Source organism: Lampetra planeri, chromosome 11, assembly GCF_965212315.1.
Source record: "Lampetra planeri chromosome 11, kcLamPlan1.2.h2, whole genome shotgun sequence".
Lineage (NCBI taxonomy): Eukaryota > Metazoa > Chordata > Hyperoartia > Petromyzontiformes > Petromyzontidae > Lampetra > Lampetra planeri.
The window spans coordinates 11,486,345-11,507,167 of record NC_136117.1 but is presented as its reverse complement, the minus strand read 5'-3'; the positions used below and the strand labels follow the sequence as shown (position 1 = coordinate 11,507,167).

General features: G+C 47.1%; 1 protein-coding gene across 3 annotated transcripts in view; it reads left to right on the top strand.

Moving 5' to 3' along the window:
• The window catches only part of FOXP2 (forkhead box P2), a 262,365-nt gene that overhangs the window by 194,488 nt on the left and 47,054 nt on the right, over nt 1-20,823 (top strand). For 2 of the 3 annotated variants that reach the window (XM_078598843.1, XM_078598844.1), the window contains 4 exons: nt 2,576-2,737; nt 8,136-8,268; nt 14,178-14,475; nt 18,763-18,870. In XM_078598843.1, coding sequence (XP_078454969.1) covers nt 2,576-2,737; nt 8,136-8,268; nt 14,178-14,475; nt 18,763-18,870 — 701 coding nt within the window. The remainder of the gene's footprint in view (nt 1-2,575; nt 2,738-8,135; nt 8,269-14,177; nt 14,476-18,762; nt 18,871-20,823) is intronic. The other variant, XM_078598845.1, reaches the window with a different exon arrangement.

The following is a 20,823-nucleotide window of genomic DNA, read 5'->3' as shown; positions in this document are numbered from 1 at the left end:
AGATTGCAATCGGAACTTGTCCTGGTAGGCTCAGCTTCATGAGCATACTGACCTTAGATAATAGGCGCTCGCTAACGGTCCTTAGCCCAGCGGCATTTACCGACTAAACTCTGAAGCTACGAGAAAGGCGAGCGCTCTCGAGGCACTGCCGCGGGTAATTAACATTCTTTATTTTACCAGGTAAGGCCCACAATTGATAGCACAGCGAAGTGGCTTATCGCGTGGAAATTTATAGCAGCAGCCAAATGTTTATGAATGGTGGAGGGGAAAACCGGAGGACCCGGAGAAAAATCCACGCGACCACGGTGAGAACACGCGAAACTCCAAATATACAACAGGCGTCAAGGTCGGGATCGAACCCGCGACTGCCTGCATACCAGCGCGCAAGGCTGTGGCTGTTATGAAGTAACGTCAAATTACAAACGCATTTTAAGTTTCTGAAAAAGAAGCAACAATTGCATCGCGCCACCCTCTTCCTTTTTTTGGTAGTCTACCGGCAATTTCAGCGCGGCTTATGCGTTTGAATGCCGCTTTGTGGAAAGCACTGACAGCACACACCCATGCGTGACTTCAGAGGTGCATTCACGTGTTTTGTGTACCGGAACACAATGGCCATTGTGGGAGCCTAGTCTCGCGGAACAAACAGCATCAAACTAGTCGCTTTTCTTCGAGAGGATTTTCTGTTGTCAAATTCTGAAAATGTATACATCAACGTCAGGCATTTGTTTTCCTCTTCTTCTGCTTCTTCTTCCTCTTCCTCTCCTCCCCCTCCTCCCCCCAAACCCTGTTTTTGAAGGAGTTCCCTCCACAAAACTCGATGAGTGTCGTCGCCCGACCCTGCATGAGCATCGTGACGTTAGAACGTCGTGGTGGCGGAAAGGGCGAGGAAAAGTCAAAACTCCGATCAGAGTTGTTTGTGCCTTAAATATACCAAAAACAAAACCTTTCAGAGCTTTGATAGCTGTGACGGACATTTTCTTGGAGAGATAGAGAGAGAGAGAAAACATTAATGCAAGCTGTCATGCATTAGGCCATTGAGGAAGACACACGCTCAAAATCTTGAAACACGTGAAAAGGATTAACCACATCAAAAAGGGCCGCATCTGTGTTATTTTTCCCCTCACTATTTGGATTGACATTAAGTCATTTGCGAGAGGAATTCATTTAATCTCGTCCTGGCAAATTTCCGGCTGTTTTGTTGCAGTGACAGCGCCGCCGTTAGGAGTAACTCTTTCCTCGCGTACCCGGGAGTTGGGCCACAATGGTAGGGGTCACGATGGGCCAGTCTCACATGGGAAGCCTTCTCTCACCGAAGCCGACATCTCGAATACTTACACATATATATAAAAGGCAACAAATTGTATGGCTGTAACGAATTCAAACTGCTGGCCGAAAACATTTCTTTCAGGTGATGGAGAATTTCACCTGCGGAAAGAAAAAAGATACACCGATTTTTTTGAAACACACCTCCGTGTTTAGAAATAAATGAACACAGCGGTGAAACGACTGTTCATTTACATGTGTACAGCTATGGTTAGTATTTGTAAAAAAACATGAACACTTATCCTTAAGTCATTTAGACATCGGCACCATTTCATTAATGGTATTGCACTGAAAGATTCAAGAGGGTTAAAGCCACCAGGGAAAATATGTGTCGGGACATCAACAGTTTAAAGGACATTTATAATTTATGTTTATATAATTTAAATGCCGCAGAGTCCAAACATTTTCCAATTTTGCCTGGGGGGGAGAGAGACTATTTGGTAAATGTTGTTCTCGCATAAGGAGCTGCACTTTAATGAAGGGTTCAGGCTACAATCTGAAAAACATTTGCGAAGGAAAGGCGACGCTGGGTAGAAATCGCTCGGCGACTGACTACGGCGCCCGTCAAAAGTGTGGAGCGGGAGGCTGATCTGCAGCCCGGCACAGAGGACGGTGCGCTGTAGGTCGGCGTACGCGTACCGTCAGCGGGACGACGACAACTTTGGCGTACGCGCACCGTCCGTGAGATGGGTCCAGACACACAGTCATATCACGCTTACTCTTCTTGAAGATCACTATTTGTTTGAAATTCACCAATGCAAACGAGACTAAAATAAAATTGTGCTTATTCTTTCGGCTGTTATACCATCCTTTTATGCACATAGTGGACAATAGAATATTAGATTCATATTTTGTATGACGCTGGAACATTTTTTTGCTACTGTCATATTGCGTACAATTTTTTTTTTCCATTTCTGCTGTCGGCGTGCAGTTTGGATGAATTGTCAATTCTGAACTCTCGAAGAGCAGTGCATTATCCTGTGTTAGATGAGGATTCGTGGAAGCTGATAACTACTTTGGAGATCCCTTCATGCCAATGCCTTACCCAGCCTCCCATGTGCTCTGCTTGTAGAGATTATTGTGCGCGGCAGTCGAACCAAAAATGTAATGTTTTAAATTCTCATCGCTGGAATGTTTACCTATGAATTATTTGTGTATCTGAGCCAACGTAGCCACCTTTTGACACCGGCGTTTTTCTTCGAAATTTTGTTTTAATTTTCTCTTTGTGTTTATTGTGTTTCCCTCTGCCCAGCAACAGCTTCAGGAGTTTTATAAGAAACAACAAGAGCAACTCCACCTTCAGCTCCTGCAACAGCAGCAGCAACAGCAACAACAGCAACAACAACAGCAGCAGCAGCATCATCATCAGCATCACCAACAGCATCAGCAGAGCAGCAGCAAGCCTTCGAAGGAAGTATGTCCTTTTTTAAAATAATATTTTTCATTGGGTTTTTTGTCGTACAGAAGAACGGAGGCCCGTAGCAAAGACCTGGGGACATAAAACAACCCTACACGAGTATCTGTCAGGACTATGTACCCGACGGAAGTACGTACTTTTTTTTTCAGTGCACACCGTTTCATTTTAGTTCACGAGCGGCTGCTAGAACGGTAGTAGTTTTTTTTTTTTACCACGACTGTCTGTATGTAGAAGCTATATATATACACATATATATACACGGATCAGGATTTAAATGTATGCATCACTTAGATGCAGAAGTATCTCAGAGCACTCTGTAGCGCACAGCAAGACAGATTTGACAAGAATAGAAAAAGGGGAACCATGCAGAACAATAAAAGAATGACGGAATTACAGCGCCCTTGTACAAGCTATAGAGAGGCAGAAAAATACCCCAAAAAGTAAAGTTGCGCCGAGTGAATACAATAGAATGTGGCCGATCTCAATACACACACATCGTGCGTGAGATGTGGTCACATTTTTTACACTGCTATTTAATTGTCGTGATGATGTCAACCTTGAACAGTCTAGTGGTGTGCGTGGTGTACTTTGAACCTGGCGACCTCAGTTTGATTCCCAACCAAGGTTAACATCAGTGGCCATTCTTGTCTGAAACTCTCCTTTAATTAGCACATGGTTCATTGTGTAACATTGGCACTGAGGTGACAAGCTGTCCATGTTGACCTTCAATAGGTGCTCGCTAACAGCACTTTCCCCAACAGTCTATATGGCTTATTATGTTTTATTTTTATTATTTTATTACTTCCCTTCTACGTGACTTTACCGAAAGAACCAAGAAGATATACGAGCAGTCTTCACCTTTGTGTGTATGTGTATTTGTCTATGACTGTGTGCGAGTGTGCGTGTGCATATACAAGCAAGTGCATATCTATGTATGAGCCACTCCAGAAACATCACTCATGCCTGGTTGATTCTCGTGACATTCAACCGGCAATAATTATTTCATTTTCTAAATCGTTCATCGAGGACCGTAATGACCGAGGTTTCGCTTACAGCCACTCAAGCTGGGGCACTCATGAGATTTTAATATCGAACATCTTATTTTCACAATTTTCCTCCTTCATTTCGCTCTCTTCCTCTCCTCTCTCCTGCTCCATCCCCGACCACCACTTTTTCCCTCCCCACCCCCGACCACCGCGTCTTCCTACGGCGGCGGTTGTTTCTGCGTTATAACAAATGGCCACGAACATAGTTCACGGCTTGTGATGGACAAAGCACTGATTATCCAGCCTTCAAGGCTTGCGAGGATTATGGCCCTAGTTCCCTCCGCACGTGTAAATTTAGCCCCCCAGCACGATTGCGCGGCCCACCTCGCTGGCACAGACGGCACATGCGCTCGCCACGCACACACGGACGCACGCAGGCACGCACGCACACACGCACGCACCTGAATGAGCACGGCCCCCACACAACCTCCCCATCGGTCGTCCCTACTGCCGTTCCCCGTGCCGAGGACGCACGCACGCACGCACACGCGGGCAATCACGTGCGCGCGCACACACACACACAGGTTCCTGCTGTTTCACATGGAAAAGCGCAGAGGCGTGCAGGCCTGAGCTGCTGGCTTCAAAGTGGCTGGCCGGGCCTGATTAATGAAGTGCTAGTTTCAGAGGGGGGGAGGAGGGGTGGGGGAAGGGGGGATTTTGGGGGCGGAAAAAAAAATGAGAGCCCCTACCTGGACTAACACAGCGACACGGTCATAAATCAAACTGACAGAGACTCGAGCAAGCCCACCCAACCCCCCTCCTCGTCCGCCCTGCCCCCAATCCAGCAAGACACCCCGCTATGCCTTGAAACCCTCCAGCACACCTGCATGTTATTTATATCCTATGTACATTTACACGAGCGTGTGCTCTTCAATGTGTACGCGTCACAGTAGCTGACACCACGATGTGGCGCTTTCCCAAGAAATTTCTGCTTTTTAAAAAGTGTGTTTTATGTGTGTGTGTGTGCGCGTGTGTATATATATGAGCGTGTGCCTTTAGACACGTGTATGTGTGAAGTAAAAAAAAACTTTTGCCTGTGCAAGCAGTGTTCAATATGAAATTGTAATTTTTTTTTATATATATATAAAAGCGAATAGCTGATGGGATTTAAAAATTCCACTGAAGGATTTTTTTGTATGGGTTGGGCGATGTGGGGAGGGGTGGGGTGGGGTTTGGAAATGAAGACTGATTTAAAAACATTCAAATCATATGATAAAAAAGATGCATGCCAAAGTGGGGGGAAGAAAGAGAGGCTCAAGCACTTTTAACGAAATGTTGAAGTTCGCTGGGAATTCTCCTGCCAAGAATCTCGCTCAGACGTTTAGCCGTCGCTCCCAGGTGCCTAATTAGGCATTTTCCGCCGAGTAATAATCCATTCGCTGCGTGCAAAAAAATCGAATTTACCAACCCCCCCCCCCCACCCCATGTACGTGAGCTAACAGCCGCGAAAAGTGGGAGAGAGAGAGACAGAGAGAGAGAGAGACGCATTGAAGGGGAAAGATGGAAGACGTCTTTTTGGTTGGGTGGTGGTTTGGGATTTCAATGATGACCATCCGTGCCACTTGGTCTTGCTTCTGCTTAGCGCTGCTTTGGAGCAACAGCCAGCAGAAAATATACAAATGGCCGACGGAAAAGCGTCAACACCGGCTTGTCTTTTTTTCTCCTTCGAAAATAAGTTTTAATTTTATTTTTAAAAACACACCGCACAGTCACCGTAAACATCTCCTGGCACGCCAGGGGTCCGCTGCAGCTCCCGTTTGGAAAACTTGACATTTCTCCACGCGGTGTTTATTTCCAAAACAAGGATGATGGTGTGGTTTAAAGAGAGTGGTTGTGCCCATCGTCCGGCGTGCACATGGAAAAAAAAATGTGAAAAAATATTTTTACGTTTGAAAGAGCAACGGGCTCCCACTTTTAGTATGTATAGTGTTTTTTTTTTCTTACGTTAAAACCCATAGAATAATAAACAAATCCGGCCTACATTCATAATCCTCGAAGGGCAGAGGAAACATGCCGTGGGGTTCAGACACTCGGCAATATTCACAATCGTGTTGGTAATGGATTCTCAAACTTACCTTTCTTTCCCCCCCCTTTTTCTTAAAATACCTCCTGTAGATAATGGCGAAAATCTTTCCCTTCCTTCGTGGCCCAGAAAATACAGGGCTTTTACCCGCACATTGCAGTTTATATTTTACACTTGGCCTTCTAACCTGAACAGTTAGTCTTAACAGCTGAGTCTATCGGCAGGTTACTCACGACGATGAAAAGTGTGGCGGTTACTCCCAGCTCGTCCAAGATGTGTGGCCAGCCTGGAAGAGAAGGCCAAAATATCCTGATCCATAATTGGTTTCCTTTGGGTGTACATACAATGTTAATTCGAGCGATAATTCTCCAAAAACCCGACAGAGCCAATCAAATCAAGTTGTCACATGAGCAAATATGCCAATTGATTTGGTTTCTTAGCAAACTGAAATGTTGAAAAGCAAGCAAGGTTTTCACAATTTTATACAAATTATATACAAGGAAAATGTGCTTGCTTTTCAACATTCCTCCTCTGGTTTAATGAAAAACCAAATCAATTGGCATATTTGCCCACGTGACAACTTGATTTGATTGGCTCTGCTGTTGGTGGTGAAGGATTATAGTTAAAAACTGACATTATACCTACACAGTCTAACCCAAAAGAAAGTTAATTACAAACCATAATATTTGTCGTGAAAGTCTACGTATGAAATGAACCAAAATACCCTCCTCCGGAGCTCCTTCTTGTGAAAGCCCTTTCTGGCAGTGGTGGCTTAACGTTTACTTACCCTTCACTTCTGGTCTCAAACCAGGCTCACAAGCTTTGCATTGAAGTGCCGACCGACCTTGATACGAGGTGCGCTTCCCAGTTGCGGCTGTCTCACGCAAAGCCACCACGGTTTTTTTTTCCCGAAGGTGTCGGGATTAGAACCTGAACCTTTGGGACGTCAGCGCCGGGGCTTGCTGACCGCCACGCCACGGCGGGCCGGAGAGCTAATGCACACCATGGGGGAACGAATGAACATCGCGCGGACACCGTGGGAGCACTTAGGAACAACAGCAGGAAGCATCGCGTCCGGTCCAGTGAATCACTTCAACAGAATACCCCCCTCCCTTTTATTGTTGTTCGGGTTGTTGTTCCCAAGTGCTGTCTCGTGCAGTTCACGAGAATGGGAAATGTATTCTCCGAATGCCGAGCGTTACAACTGCGTAATTGCGTCGCCGTGCGGCGCGGCGTTGATAAATAGAGCGCACGGGTAAGCGATAATATCTGGCGTTCGTAGTGGATATGTTACTTGGGAGAGCTGATTGAGAAATATTTTACGTAAATACTTTGGAGCAAAAAAGAATATTGCATCCTCTATCTGCTACCAGCAACTGTGAGATAAATAAATTGTAATTATTATATTGATAGCCCTGAACTCGTTTCAGCTTTTATGCCGTGATCGTTGGAGAGCCTCCCTTGCAAGCAAGACCATTGTCTTCGAGGGCCGTCATCCGATTTATGAATTAGGTTAATGTATGTCCTGTAGTTTAGAAACACATACATTCTGTGGGGTGGAGGGCTGGTACCAGTAGTCAGTGCACCAAGTTGAAAATTTGATGACCTGAGTTATTATTCACATAATAATAATAATAATTTGCTCCACTTTGCCCCTCCACTGCTAGATGAAGCCCTCCCATGCCGTGTTTGTCATGAGGGTCGTTTGGCCATGCTTGATTTCATAATCGGTATGGTCATTCGAGCTACGTGCCCTCCACCACCCGACAAAACCAAAAAAGAAAGTTGCCACATGGGTAAAATATTCCAATTTATGATGTTTTTCAGCAAACTGGTTACGTTGAAAAGCAAGCAAATTATTGACGATTTACATACACCGTGTAACAGTGTCGCGTCTATGATATTATAATTGTGGTCGTGAAAGCCTACGTATGAGATTGGCATTACTTCACCACGCTGGTTACTTCTGCGGTTTGATGAAGGGAGGGTGGTGGGGGGGTGCCCGAGACCGGCAGCGGATAAAACTCGCCACCGATGTTGGCTGTGTCAGGGGATTCGAACTCGGGTCATCGGGTTCATAGCATGGATGCGCTATCCACTGCACCCACCACTCCACCTCACAGTATGCATTTCGGTCTTTTTTTTTAACACAGAGGGTAGCCATTTTGTACTATAATTGGCCCGTAAAAAAAACCCAGCACTCTGCTCTTCACATTTCTGTCAATGCAATCCTTATTCCAATGTGTTTATTAAGGAGGTGCTGATGTGGCAGCTGTAAATACCGAAGCGGAAATCTAATTCCCCCGCGGGATTTCTGACTCCGCAGCATCTGGGCGCACACCAGCTGGCGTTCCAGCAGCAGCTCTTGCAAGCTCAACAGCAGCACCACCTGATTAACCTACAGCGCCAAGGACTGGGGCTGTCATTGCCAGGGCAAGGCTTGTCTACATTAGCCCAGGGTGAGTCTCCTTTTATCTACACCAGCTATATATATGTGTGTGTGTGTTCATGTGGGGGTGTGTGTGGATCCTCCTCAGATATTTGATGATATTTGTGGTAGTTTTTCTCAAAGTTAGTAAATGTCAATTTTAAGGAGCAAGGAACCACCCCCTCCCCCTCCCGCCGTCCTATAACATCGTTTGCCTGCCATGGTGTAGTGGTTGGCACGCTGCACTTTCAATTCAGAGGTTGCCGGTGCGATCTCCCGGTGCGGCAGTTGAGGCAATGTTGCAAAGCTCCCCAATTGGTCTTCTCCTCGGTGCAGCCAGCAAGTCTCCAAGCAGCACAGCACAGCGAGTCAGCCCGCAGGTTGCGTGCGGTGGGTGTAAAGCGTGGGCATGCTTTCACTTCTTCCGAAACGCCTGGCCGGTGCGAGAGAGTGGGCCGCATATCCACTTACAGGAGCTCTCCAGAGCTGCTCCGTTGAAGTGCAGGCCCTGCCACCAGCAAGCAGTTGCCGGACTGGGCCACTACGTGTACCTATAACATTGTTATCTTCACCGGTGCAAAGAATTAGTGTGAAGTGCGTATTAACAACTTAATTCAAAGTAATGACAAGGTTTGATCTATACTATTACTGAGATGAGAGAAAGACCACCGCAGCCTTGTTTTCTGAATCTGGCGACGTCAAGATCTTCATTTCCTCTCGGTTCTTAAATAAAAAAAGAATAAACCCACCCTGTTATTATTTTTAATTCACCCACTTTTATTGTTTCATTGTATAAGTTCACCGAAGCAGTGAATTCATAACTTCTGGTATGCATTCGCTTTTTGTCTATAATTAATATTATTATTACTTAACAAAGAACAGGTTAGCAAGCGAAAGAAAAGTAAAACCAAGGAGGCTAAGCGAAAGGAAATGTGCGTGTTTAAAAAAAAAAAACCTCACTACTGTAACATTAACATCTCTTTCAGGTCAAGCATACATCCCATCGTAAATACTCTTTTTTTCGTGGCACCGAGGTTTTCAAAACATTTTGTTCCTCCTGCTCCCAGCGATGCTCGATCCTGCCTCTCCGCCTTTGCTTGTGGAAACTCTTTCCGCGGCCAACGTACGCAATGTGTCATTGCACAGCTGCGTTAACAGCCCTGGTGGTAAAAAAAAGTCAAAAAAACCTCTCCTTGTTGAGTAAATCTCGCAACCCGGCGGATGGATGAAACGTAGACGTGAAAATAATCACAATGTTTTCGACGTGCCGTGTTCATTTTGTGTGCGTGATTTTTACGTTGATGTTAAACGTCTCAACTTTATGTTGTCGGTTGTTGTTGTGGTATTGCATCGGGCGTTTTTGAAGGTTGTGTTGCACAATGAATGGGAAAATGTCTTTAAAAAAAAATACCTTGTATCGACGCTTTTGTTTATGTTAAAAATTCCAGTCTTTTTTTTTTAAACCGTTGCAACGTTGAAATGTTTTTCACGCACTGTCGCAGTCTCGTGCTTACCCTGTCTTCCTGCGCTCTCAAGAACGCCTTTAGCTTCCAACATTGAGCGTACGTACGTCTCTTTCGGTTAGTGCATTAGGCCATGTTTGTTAATGATGGTGATGAACTTGTTTTTCTTTTTTGCTCGCAGACGCAATCGTTCTGTGTACGCAAGCACAAGCCTGTCCTGCCACGTGCATCACAGGCACGGTGACGATGCATCTCAGCGCAGTGTGCTTGTAGTTGTGACCATATGCCACGAACAGCAAAGCCCCCCACTGCTCATGTCAGGCCTGAAATTGAATTTTACCTCTCAACTTCTGCCAGTTCATTTTTAATCCAGGAAAGAGCCTCGCTGAGTCTCGTGACCCTATTTCGGGAGGGTCCTGTTTGACATCTATCCGTTTTGTCTGTTTGTGCTCTCAGAAAAATGTCGGGTTCAGAGGTTTACGTGAAGTTTTTTTTTTTAATCTGTAAACTTTCATCCAAGAGGCTTTTCTTTGGAAGGCTTTTTTACTTAGCTGGAAACAATGGTTATAATGATGCCTCGTTTGCCAGGATTGTTGGCTGATTGGGGCCTCCTTATTCGTCTTTAATTGACTGTTTTACAAATCTGGAGGCCCCTTATTAAAAAAAAAAGAGACTGCGGATTTTTTTGTTGGTATGAAGTCATGAGGATTACTCTGTAATTGTAGAAATGTTAAGCCTCCAAATCGGGCAATACCTCCGTTCATCCCACCGACGGGTGGCACACTGTGTACAACATTGCTCTGCAGGGACAAATATCCCCCATCGAGAGTCATCTTTAGGCTGTCGGGGAAAGTGCGGCGTCTTCAGCGTGCAACGCGGCCGTGTGGCCACGACCATTGCCTGGCTGCCTTTGCAGTCTTTCTGGTGCTGGCGTTTACGCACTGCGCCAGGCACTCGCTTAGGGTTGATTCCACCCAGGGGAGGTGTGAGCACCGGTTCAGACATTTGTCACCGATGTTGGCCACGAGCTGGCAATTGCATTTTGGGCTGCTGGTTTCGTGGCACAGTGGGCTAACCACTAAGCGACCGTTCCCCCATACACAAACAAAGACGTACATACGCTCCGTACCAACAAACTCTCTGTATACCCAAACGTAACATCCAAACTCATTACGTTCCAAAAAAAATGTTTTGTTCTAAATAATTGGCCACAGTTATTAGCACGGTTGCTGTGTGAAACCAGCAGCTTCTCAAATTCTCGACCTCGGCTGACACCAGCGGCAAGCGATAACTCAGCCGGTTCTGAGCACCCACCCCTTGATCAACTCAAACTGATGAGCGTGGTGAAACTTGGCAATCACTGCCTCCGCATGCAAACACAAACATGGGTATGCCTTCATGCAGCGGTATATCGGCAAAAGGCTGTAAATGGTTCACTTTGTAAACAATTATGAAAATGCCCAAGTGTGCAAGACACGAAGTTTACAGTGCCTGTGGGTCTCTCCCAGTCGTTCTTTATTAGTTTATTATCGTTAATTATTTGGTATTTATTTACGTTACACGTGACTTTGTCTAATGATTTATCGCTGCAGAACCTGCTGATAGTATACCGCACGGGCACCCACGCACAAAGACAAAGATCCCCCTGTATAGCCTTAACATACTGTTGGGGCAAGTGCTGTTTGCGAGCACCTATGAAGGCCGGCACGGCGCACGTCACACCAGGGGTTGGGTGGCCAGCACCTTTGTCTTCCCAGTGGCGGACCAGGTAGGAATTTGAGGTTGAGTCGACCTCAGGGAGGCCCAGGACCTGTTCAGATAATCGTCACCGGTGTTGGCCGTGAGTGGGAATCGAACCCGGGTCACCAGCTTCATAGTGCAGCGCGATAACCGCTACACCACCGCACGCACACACACACGCACACACATAAGCGGTTGCCTTCAGGGCCAAGCGGCCGCATGCGGAGACACGCGCGAGGGTGAAGTGCGGGTGAAGCAAAGAGGAAGCAAGGGGGGGAAGCGCTGGGAGGTGCGAGCACGTGCCCCCTCCCCCCCCCCCCGTGCCCCCCCCCCCCAACCCTCCACGTGCGAGCGTGTTTACGCATACGAGCGCGCGTACCTTCGCCGGTCGGCGGGGCACGCGCCGCTGTCCGGCGCCGTTGTTTGTCACAGCGCCGTTATGTGTGGGGGTGGCGGTAAAGGCCTCGGCGGCTCTGTTTGCCCGCGGCGGTGGCAGAGCGGGCACCCCTGGCCATCAGTGTTGTTGGCAGCGTTGTGGCGTTTTATCTTTATTATTTCCTTTTTCCTCTTTTTTCCCCCTCCTCTCTCGCACACTCTCTCCGCTCCCGTCCCTCCCTTGATCAAATATTAATCAAACGCGGCCCGGCTGGTGCAGCACCTTTCCTAAGCCATTAGCGGCTGGGGCTCCGCTGTAAACTCGTGGCGCTGTGCTGTAATTAGCGGCTGGCCGTGGTGCTGTCAAGCGCCCGGCCAATTTATTTGGAGACATTTCACCTTCAGACGTCGGGAGGCGTTTTGCTAATGGCCAAGAGGGCCAGCGCGGGGCCACGCAACTCCTGCACACGAGCTCCACACTTCATTAGGGGCTGTAACAGCTGCGGCATCCTCCCCCCTCCCCCTGCCCCCCGCTCTGCCCCCCCCCCTCCGTGCAGCCAAAACTCCCACCACCGCCCTCGCGAAACCCCATCGCTAATGGGCGTCCCTATCCGGGGGATGTGGAGGTGCTACGCTCTTGGGCAGTTTAATAAAGGCCAGAATAAATATCATCCCGCTTTGTCCGTAAACAGTTCAGTGCGTGGCATTTAACAAACAGGGTAATGCTGCTATTCCGCGTTGAACATACAAGCCGAATGGGTGTTTTATTTGTTTTATTTTTATTTCTCTCTCTCTCTCGTAAATTGCATGTGTTGAATTTAATCCGAGGGCATGTTTAGTGATCACGCGTTTAGTTGTAGTCTCCCATTATAATTGTGGCGTGATATTGTTTTGAGTATAAATTGAAACAGATTGCTTTTGGGTATTTTTTTATGATATATATATCAAAGTTTGCTTCTTTAATTACGGCGAGCTTCTGGAGATGCACTGCTTTATTTGTGCAAGTTCTCCGCTCATTCCCAAGTGCCCATCTCGTGTAATTTGTAAATATACCCAACGTTCCACCACTCAGTCAGAATGGAATGCATTCTAGTGTTGTTAATCACTTTCCAACCGTGATGTAAAAACGCACAAAAATTATTCCTCCAGCAGTTAAAACATCCCGTTAATCCCCAATGGCAAGAGGATATCACCATTCTTGGGCACGTTCTGTACATACATGGCTTCGCGATGACCACCAACTGAAAAAAGCCACAAATGGAGATGTCATCTCTAAATGCTTATCATGCTGGCATTCTTTGTTTAAATGTTACCGTTTGTTTCTGGACTGCCCGCACTTGAGAAAGTGCGTGAGTTAGATTTTAGAACTCCGTTAACTGGCATTGCCTTTCAACCGTTGGTAGCAGCATGACCTCTGGGGTGCGAACCACAAGCTGTGATCCATAATAGAGGTTTTTGGGTTAAATCGCGTCAATATAAACCTGTCGTTAAACCCGCCACCACCCGGCGCAACCAATTAGTAAGGTTTGTCACGTAAACAAAACATGCCAATTCGTTACTAGTACATCACACCGGGGTGTTGCAGAGTAAACCCACAACATTTACAATTCGAGTTTGACGTTTCACCAGTAATTAGCATCATTAGGTGACAGCCATATATGTGGAGAAATCCACCTGTTTTGGTCTTAAACGGAGGGATACATGTGATGTCGTCAATTGTCAGCCAATCAGGTGCGAATGCCAGAGGCCTGCGGGACGAGGGGGGGGGGGTTCATGTATCCATCTACATTACAATGGATATCCGTGACCTGGCTTTGAGTTTTAGTCATCGTCTGAGGTGCCACCAAGGCCCCCCCCCCCCCGTTGCAGAGTGGTTGGGAACAGCGCAGCGAAGTGAAAGTGCGCTCCACTTCTTCGCTGAAAACGGCTCGACTCGCCGTCACGTCCACCTGCGGGTAACAACCGCCTTTTTACGGAGTTGCTCGGTCACTTCGCTGGAATGGGTCGATGGCCGATGGGCAAGACTGGTGATGGAATGGCAGACAAAGGGACGAGCTCGTTCAAGAGCACGACCTCCGTGGAGATGGAGCGGTGAGATCTGTTCGTTTTGCAAGGAGTAAAGACGGATGCCGTCAGCACTCCGAGAGGAATGGCGATGGCACGGGGAGGCATTCACTCAGCAGTGGATAGGCAATGGCTGATGAAGATGAAGAACTTCTGCAGACGGGCAAACTCCCGTTTCCTAGAGACCCCGTCTGCGACACGCATCACGATGGAGGTTACACCCCCTCCACTCGCACTCGTGCATGAATAAATAAACAAATGGATCAACAATGCTGTCCCCTTGACGTGGCACGAACAGGCTTGAGCTCGACGGAGCGCCAGCAGCTGTGGAAGGACGTGAGCTGCTCCGGCGGCACCGGAGGGGCGGCCGGGCCCGGCGGGGTCGGCGCCAGCACCAGCGGGGGCGCCTGCGCTCCCGGCGGCCGGGCCGGGTGCTCGGACGACTCGCTGGCCGTGGTGACGTCCACCAAGAACGGCGGCGGGCTCGACCTCTCGTCGCCGTCGTCGTCGTCGTCCTCGTCGGCCAAGCCGTCGCCACCGCTGGGGCAGCCGCCGCCGCTCGCCAACGGGCAGCGCCACACGCCGCGCCGGGATAGGTGACTAAACCGTGCTCAGATATTTTTTTCTTGGGACCAGGTGAGGCCCCTCCCGAGCTACGTAGCTGTTTTTCGGAAGCGACCTGGGCTATCACAAACGATTGCTCAACGGAGTGGCTTATCATCGCGTGGACATTTATTGCGGACAAATTCTCTGAAGCGCGTGATGTTGATTCTAAATGTGGAGGGGAAAATAACGGAGGACCCGGAGAAAAATCCCCGCGGCCACGGGAAGAGAGAAAGAGAGAGAGAACATGCACACTCCAAATATACAGGCGTCAGGGTCGGGATCGAACCCAGGACTACCTGTATAGCAGACGAGGTAGTTAACATCTTGCCACCATGATGCTCGGGTGTGCGGGGACACTGCTATGTCGAGATGCCCTCGATGTTACGCGACGATGTTGATGTCACTACTGAGAAATAGATTATTATCGCGACAGTGCGAAGACCATATAAATGCAACTGCCAAATTCATGCAACTCGCATATTTCAATAGACACTGCAGGATAAAAACAACACAACCATACAACTGCTAAAACAATATATTTAGCTTATCAATACCACCACCATAACAATTATGGAAGTAGGGTCACGTAACTCCCCCACCAATGGTAGTGCCGCCTGCTGCATAAGCCATATTTGTTTAAATACCTAGCAGAAAATGCTGGGCAGCGATGAGACTCAAACGAGTCATTGCCAGCAAATTTACCGAATTGTGAGGCTGCTAACTGCTAAGCTATCAATATGGAACTATTTTAGTTAAAAAAAATAAGCAGCATTACTAATCTTTAATATAATAACACTTACTTGTCGTGATAATTAAATAATGGCACAGGTATAAATTGCCATGATGGTGCGAGGTTGCGAGTGTATTTCTTTAAATTTTAATAAAGGATGAAAAAATTGCAAGAATTTAAACGATGATAATAATGCATAAAAAATGATATTGTGCATCTGCGCGGAAGCAGACACCGCCGGGGAAAGGTGGCAGCCTGTCTAATTTCAAATAGAGATGAGCTCCCAGAGAAAAGATAATGTTTTTCAGTTTTGACAGCAAATGACAGAAAATGACTTTAGTCATCAGGAGGAACATTTAGCGCATTTGTTTGCCTGTGCACCATCGGCTCGGAGATAACAGGCGGAATAAGGATTCCTCCACGTCCACAGGTACTCTCTGCCTTTTTCTCCCCCCCGCTCCCTCCCCCCCGCTCCCCTCCGCCCGTATTTGTGGCATGTGCCTTTATAAACCTGGGACAGCGTCCTTTCTTTGGCTGTTTGAAGCTAAACCCAAAAAATGCTGCCATCACATTTGAACGTCGGTTGACAGTGGCTTCCATTGAGGGGTGACGGGCAAGGGAAATGGCACGCATTAAAAACGCTGGGCCCCTTTACAGAGGGCCGGGCGGTGATATTGCTCTTTTGTGTAAACGACCCTTTCATATTCAGCCACTCGGTTCACGGGGAAATTAAATGGAGGGTTCTCACTCTTTCCAGTAAACGCGAGCTTGAAGACAGCGGCCACGCGTTGCTCCGGGTTCGTTTCCGGGGCCGTGGGCTTGAAGGCTTATCAAGGAAAATGCTAATTTGGAACGTGGCACCAGCTGTTAATTTCGCCAATTTCTCTTGGAGATTCCGCTTTAAAAAAAATATGTATACAGTCTACACATACGTTAGGCGCAGGGATGGATATCACAGCGGCGCAGGGACCGGAGGTAGTGATTTTGGCACGAAGCAGGGCTTCATCCAGCAGTGACGCCAACGCACGATAGATTACACGAGAAGGCGGTCTATTAATTTTGAGAATGACACAGACTGCTTTTAAATCAGGGACACACCTGATGTTAGGCTTATTTAGAAGCCTCATTGTCGTGTGCTAATCACATAACTTTATACGATTATCTCAAATTGCACGCAGGATATGCCTGTTGAGAGCACATTCCAGTTAAATGTGGTTTCTTTTTGCAATTCATAATCAGGCCGCATGTCATCACTTGGCAAGGCCGTGCTTCTGCAGAATTCTAAACTCTTCGTGCAAATTCCAAACCGCTGTTTCATTCGGCTCGTTCCTAAATAACACAGCGGAATTCGATTACGATCACCGCATGAATTCAGCCGCAATAGATTGTTTTGCGAGTACGTGATTATGAAAATAATAATTGGTTTATGTAGTACAATAAATGCATCACTAACTTGTATTAATTGCTGATTATGGCGTAAATAAAAGCCAGCAAAAATAGGAAAACACGCGATACTATAGCATCTCATTAGGATGGGTATTAAACAATGTGTATTTGCATATAGATTGCAACAATGTTCACATGACACGAATAGGAAAAATAATGCACCCTATTAAGACAAGCAACGCATGTTTATAAATATGTGGAAATTATTGCTGATAGATTACATGTGGATAATAGGAAGAATTCCATTGAGTAGTGTGTCGAGCGTGCACATGTGCATCTCGACGGCGGGTGGAGCCGTGGCGAATTGGTTAATGCACTGCGCAATGGACCCGTCGACCTGAGTTCGATTCCATGCCGTGGCTAGCATCATCAGCGGTGAATGTCTGACCTGATGCTGGGCCTCCAATTAGTTTGACTCGGCCTTAAATGAGTACCTGGTACTCGGCGCTCGAAACATCGGAACTGAGGAGACGTGGTTTCTGGCCGCACAACCCTCTGGTGGGCCGTGCCATTCTTAATAGGTGCTCTCTAACAACACTTGTCCCAACAACCCGTGCAGGCTATACGGGGGAACTTTGTCTTTGGGGGTGGAAGTGGGGGGGGGGAGACTGGTGGCGTAGTTGTTAGTGCACTGCACTATATATATCTGGTGACCAGAGTTCAATTTCTGGCAATGCATAATGGTGGCTATCGGTATCTGAACTCTGACACGAACCTCGAGTGGGTTGACTCAGCCGAAGATAAGGGAAACGTAGTGTGATGTGTTAGCATAACGTGGATATGTGGGCCTCATGGTGGCCCACCCGTTTGCCTCGTACGCCGTACTCACACACAGCTTGACCCAACATTCCACAACACGGAATGGGAATCTTTATCTGCATATGCATTGCACTGGTAGTATGGAAGAGAGAAACACGTTTACGTGTAATAAGCGCTTTTCTTACCGGTCAACATGATGTCTCTAAATTGTGTTTATTCTCTGATCTGTGTTCCTCTTTATGTCAATGAAACACTACTGCCCACTGACATCAGATCCTCCCAGTCAATCTCCACCTTCAAATCTCAATAAAAAATACTCATCTGTTCAATAAAGGGGGTCTTACAATCCGGCTTGAATTCCCTCCTCCACTCTACCACCTCGTATATTCCAGCCCTCAAATGCCCTCTATTATTAATCAGCGAGATTCCAAGCACACGCATATTGATTGCTCGGAAAAGTACGAGTGGGGCTTGGCTCGCGAATGTCGCTCGACGGGACGTTGGCCGATGATTGAGACTGGCGATTGAATGGCAGCCGAAGGGGTGGACATGCCCCGCGGACATCAGCGCATGTGCAGGAGCTGATCCGATGTGACGTTGCAAAACCGTGAGGGGCAATATCAATTAATTAATTAATATCTCGCCTACTTCAGTTTTTTGTTGCTGTGGTTGTCCCACCTGATGACGATTGCTTGTGTTGCGATCGAAACGTCGTGATCTATTATTTTTCTACCTACGTGACTTTACCGAAAGAACCAAAGGGTATTAATATTAATGTTTTATTTATAGAGTACCTTTCATCGAGGATCCGAAAGTGCTGTACAAAACAAAGTAGGCACTCGACGTAACAATAACTCATGAAACTAAGAAACCAAGAAACAGCAAAATGACGTGGGGTGGCTTTCATCGAGCAGTGGATAGATCACGGTTGATGATGATGATGATGTCGATGGCGATGTGTTAAATACACGTGTTAGAGAATGCGCAGGCGAACACGCGTGCGACTGTAAAACACTGAAAGTTCGCGTGAAGCGATGCCTCGCGGGCGATCGTAATGACTCGGCGCCGCGTAACTCGTGGTGCCACCGAGGTCATTTCGAAGTCGGCGAGTGGAATAATTTGAAACGTTAAACAACGTAGTCCGAGGCGTGGATCGGGTCGCTCCTCCACGGCGGTGAGACCTAGGGGGGCGGGGGGGGTGCGGATGGGGGGTCACCATGTCGCCAACGATACGTTATCATCCACGTCACGTGGATGCGTGGTTTCTAACCCACACATGTAAAACTCTCAACACACACCCTAACCCCCCTGACCTGACCCCTCGGTGTTTTGTGTCCTCCAGCTGCTCGCAGGAAGAGGTGGTCAATGGCACCCACCCGCTGTTCGGTCACGGCGTGTGCAAGTGGCCGGGCTGCGAGGCTCTCTGTGAAGACTACGGCCAGTTCCTCAAGTGAGTGCCGCTTCGTATGTACGTGCGTATGTATGTATGTTGAACTTCTTTCGCGCACCGCACAAAGTCAACCGTGCCAATCGGTTTTGAGTGCACGGCGGTCGTTCATGTTAGGTTTGTCGCGGGCACGCCCACGCGCCGATTCATAAAAATTGGATTGCTACGCTCATGGTACATGCGTCAAATTGTGTGTCTGTTTGGTAGTGTAGTGGTTGGCCTTAATAGGTGCTCGCTAACAGCACTTGCCCCAACAGTCTGTTAAGGCTACACGGGGGATCTTTGTTTGAGACAGAGAATGGATTGCATTTCATGGAAATTGTCCGGGAATCTTATTGCTCATGGTACCTTTAGGCTCGTGGAGCAAAGAAAACTGTACGAATAAAATGGAAAAACGGGACGCAATGAAAACGATACTTAACAAAGACATAAGACGAAAAAAAACGGATAGTTTCTCGGGAATGAACTATGTTCCCAAATCTTGATAATTCATGAAATTGCTGGGATGAGTGGAGGTGCAAATAATTTCAAGTTTATTTAACAATTCTTGGACAAGAGAAGAAACTGGTTACCACCAAGAACAGACATGAACAACTGGTGGCAAAGCTTCTAAGTGCTGCCAGTGTATTTATTTACATCGTCAACACGAGCGAATTCGGTGATAACCTCCGTCCATGACCAAAACAGCAATATTAGCTTATCTTGTATCAAATTGAACGTAACAATTACAAATCCCACGATTATCTCAATGAAAACAAATCGAGGATTGTTTTGCGGTCCTAATTTCGCGACCACTCGAGTACCCGTGATACGTGCGTCCTGTGGTTTGCGATTCAATTGCGATATTGCGATCGAGTGGACACTCCACTTAACCTCCCCCCCCCGCGCCCACAGCCCGTTTGGAGATATTCGTAAAATGTTTTCACGATCCACGCAGATGGCCGACCTCATAACCGTGTGTGGAACGACACAACGGTTACGGTTTCAAACTGCGTTTCTGTTGGGGGCCCGGTCCTGTTAACCGATCGATTGTGTATTTCCCACGTGGTTTTCAGAGCCCTTCAATTTGCGGCGAAGATTTCGGGCACTATTGAGAGGCCTGGTGTGGATTATATATTTATCTTCCATCAGTCAAAATGGATTTTTAATTACTTCCTCGTTGAGTACACTGCCAGTGACCTGATGTGGTGGCGTCACTTGCGGTGTGTTGCGATGTTGTTTTTTGTGAAGTTGGTTTTCTCTTTTCTTACCATTCGTGCAGCCTGCAGCAGCAACCGCGAGCCTCCCCTTCCCCAGATCACAGTTCCATGTTCTTCTTGTGCCCACCAATCAAAATCAACACAAATCCCAACAATTGGAGGCATAACACTGCTGACAACTTGGCACAGCGCTGGCTCTGCACACTGTCATTTGAACAGCGGTGGTTTAAGTTTCGTGCCTTTAACGGATGCTTCAGGAACCGCTTTAAAGATTAAGGATAACATATTTTACACCTTTTTGTTAAAGTGTGGCCAAAAAAAAAAAATGTGACTTCATAAGTAGAATGAGATCTACATAACCGGAATGACCAATATACATATATATGTATGAAATAGCACAGGGCTCTGCGGTACATTTTTTGGGGTTGCAAAGTGGTGGGGATTGGGAGTTGAGAGCAGTGCAATGTGAAGATGCGAGCGCAGGGGAAGTAAATTTGTCATTTTTCCGCTTTGTGTGGGGTTACCAAGTGTCAGCCCGCTGGTTGATGCCTGTTTAATACATAGGCTTTCGCGACCAATAATACCCATAATAGAGGTTTTTTTTGGGTTAGATCGCGTAAATATGAATGTGTCGTTAAACCCGCCAACCACCCGACACACAGCCAATTACGTAAACAAAAGGTGCCAATTCGTGACTAGTTCAGCACACCCACAATATTTACAATTAGGTTTACTCTCCAACACACCGGTGTGCTGA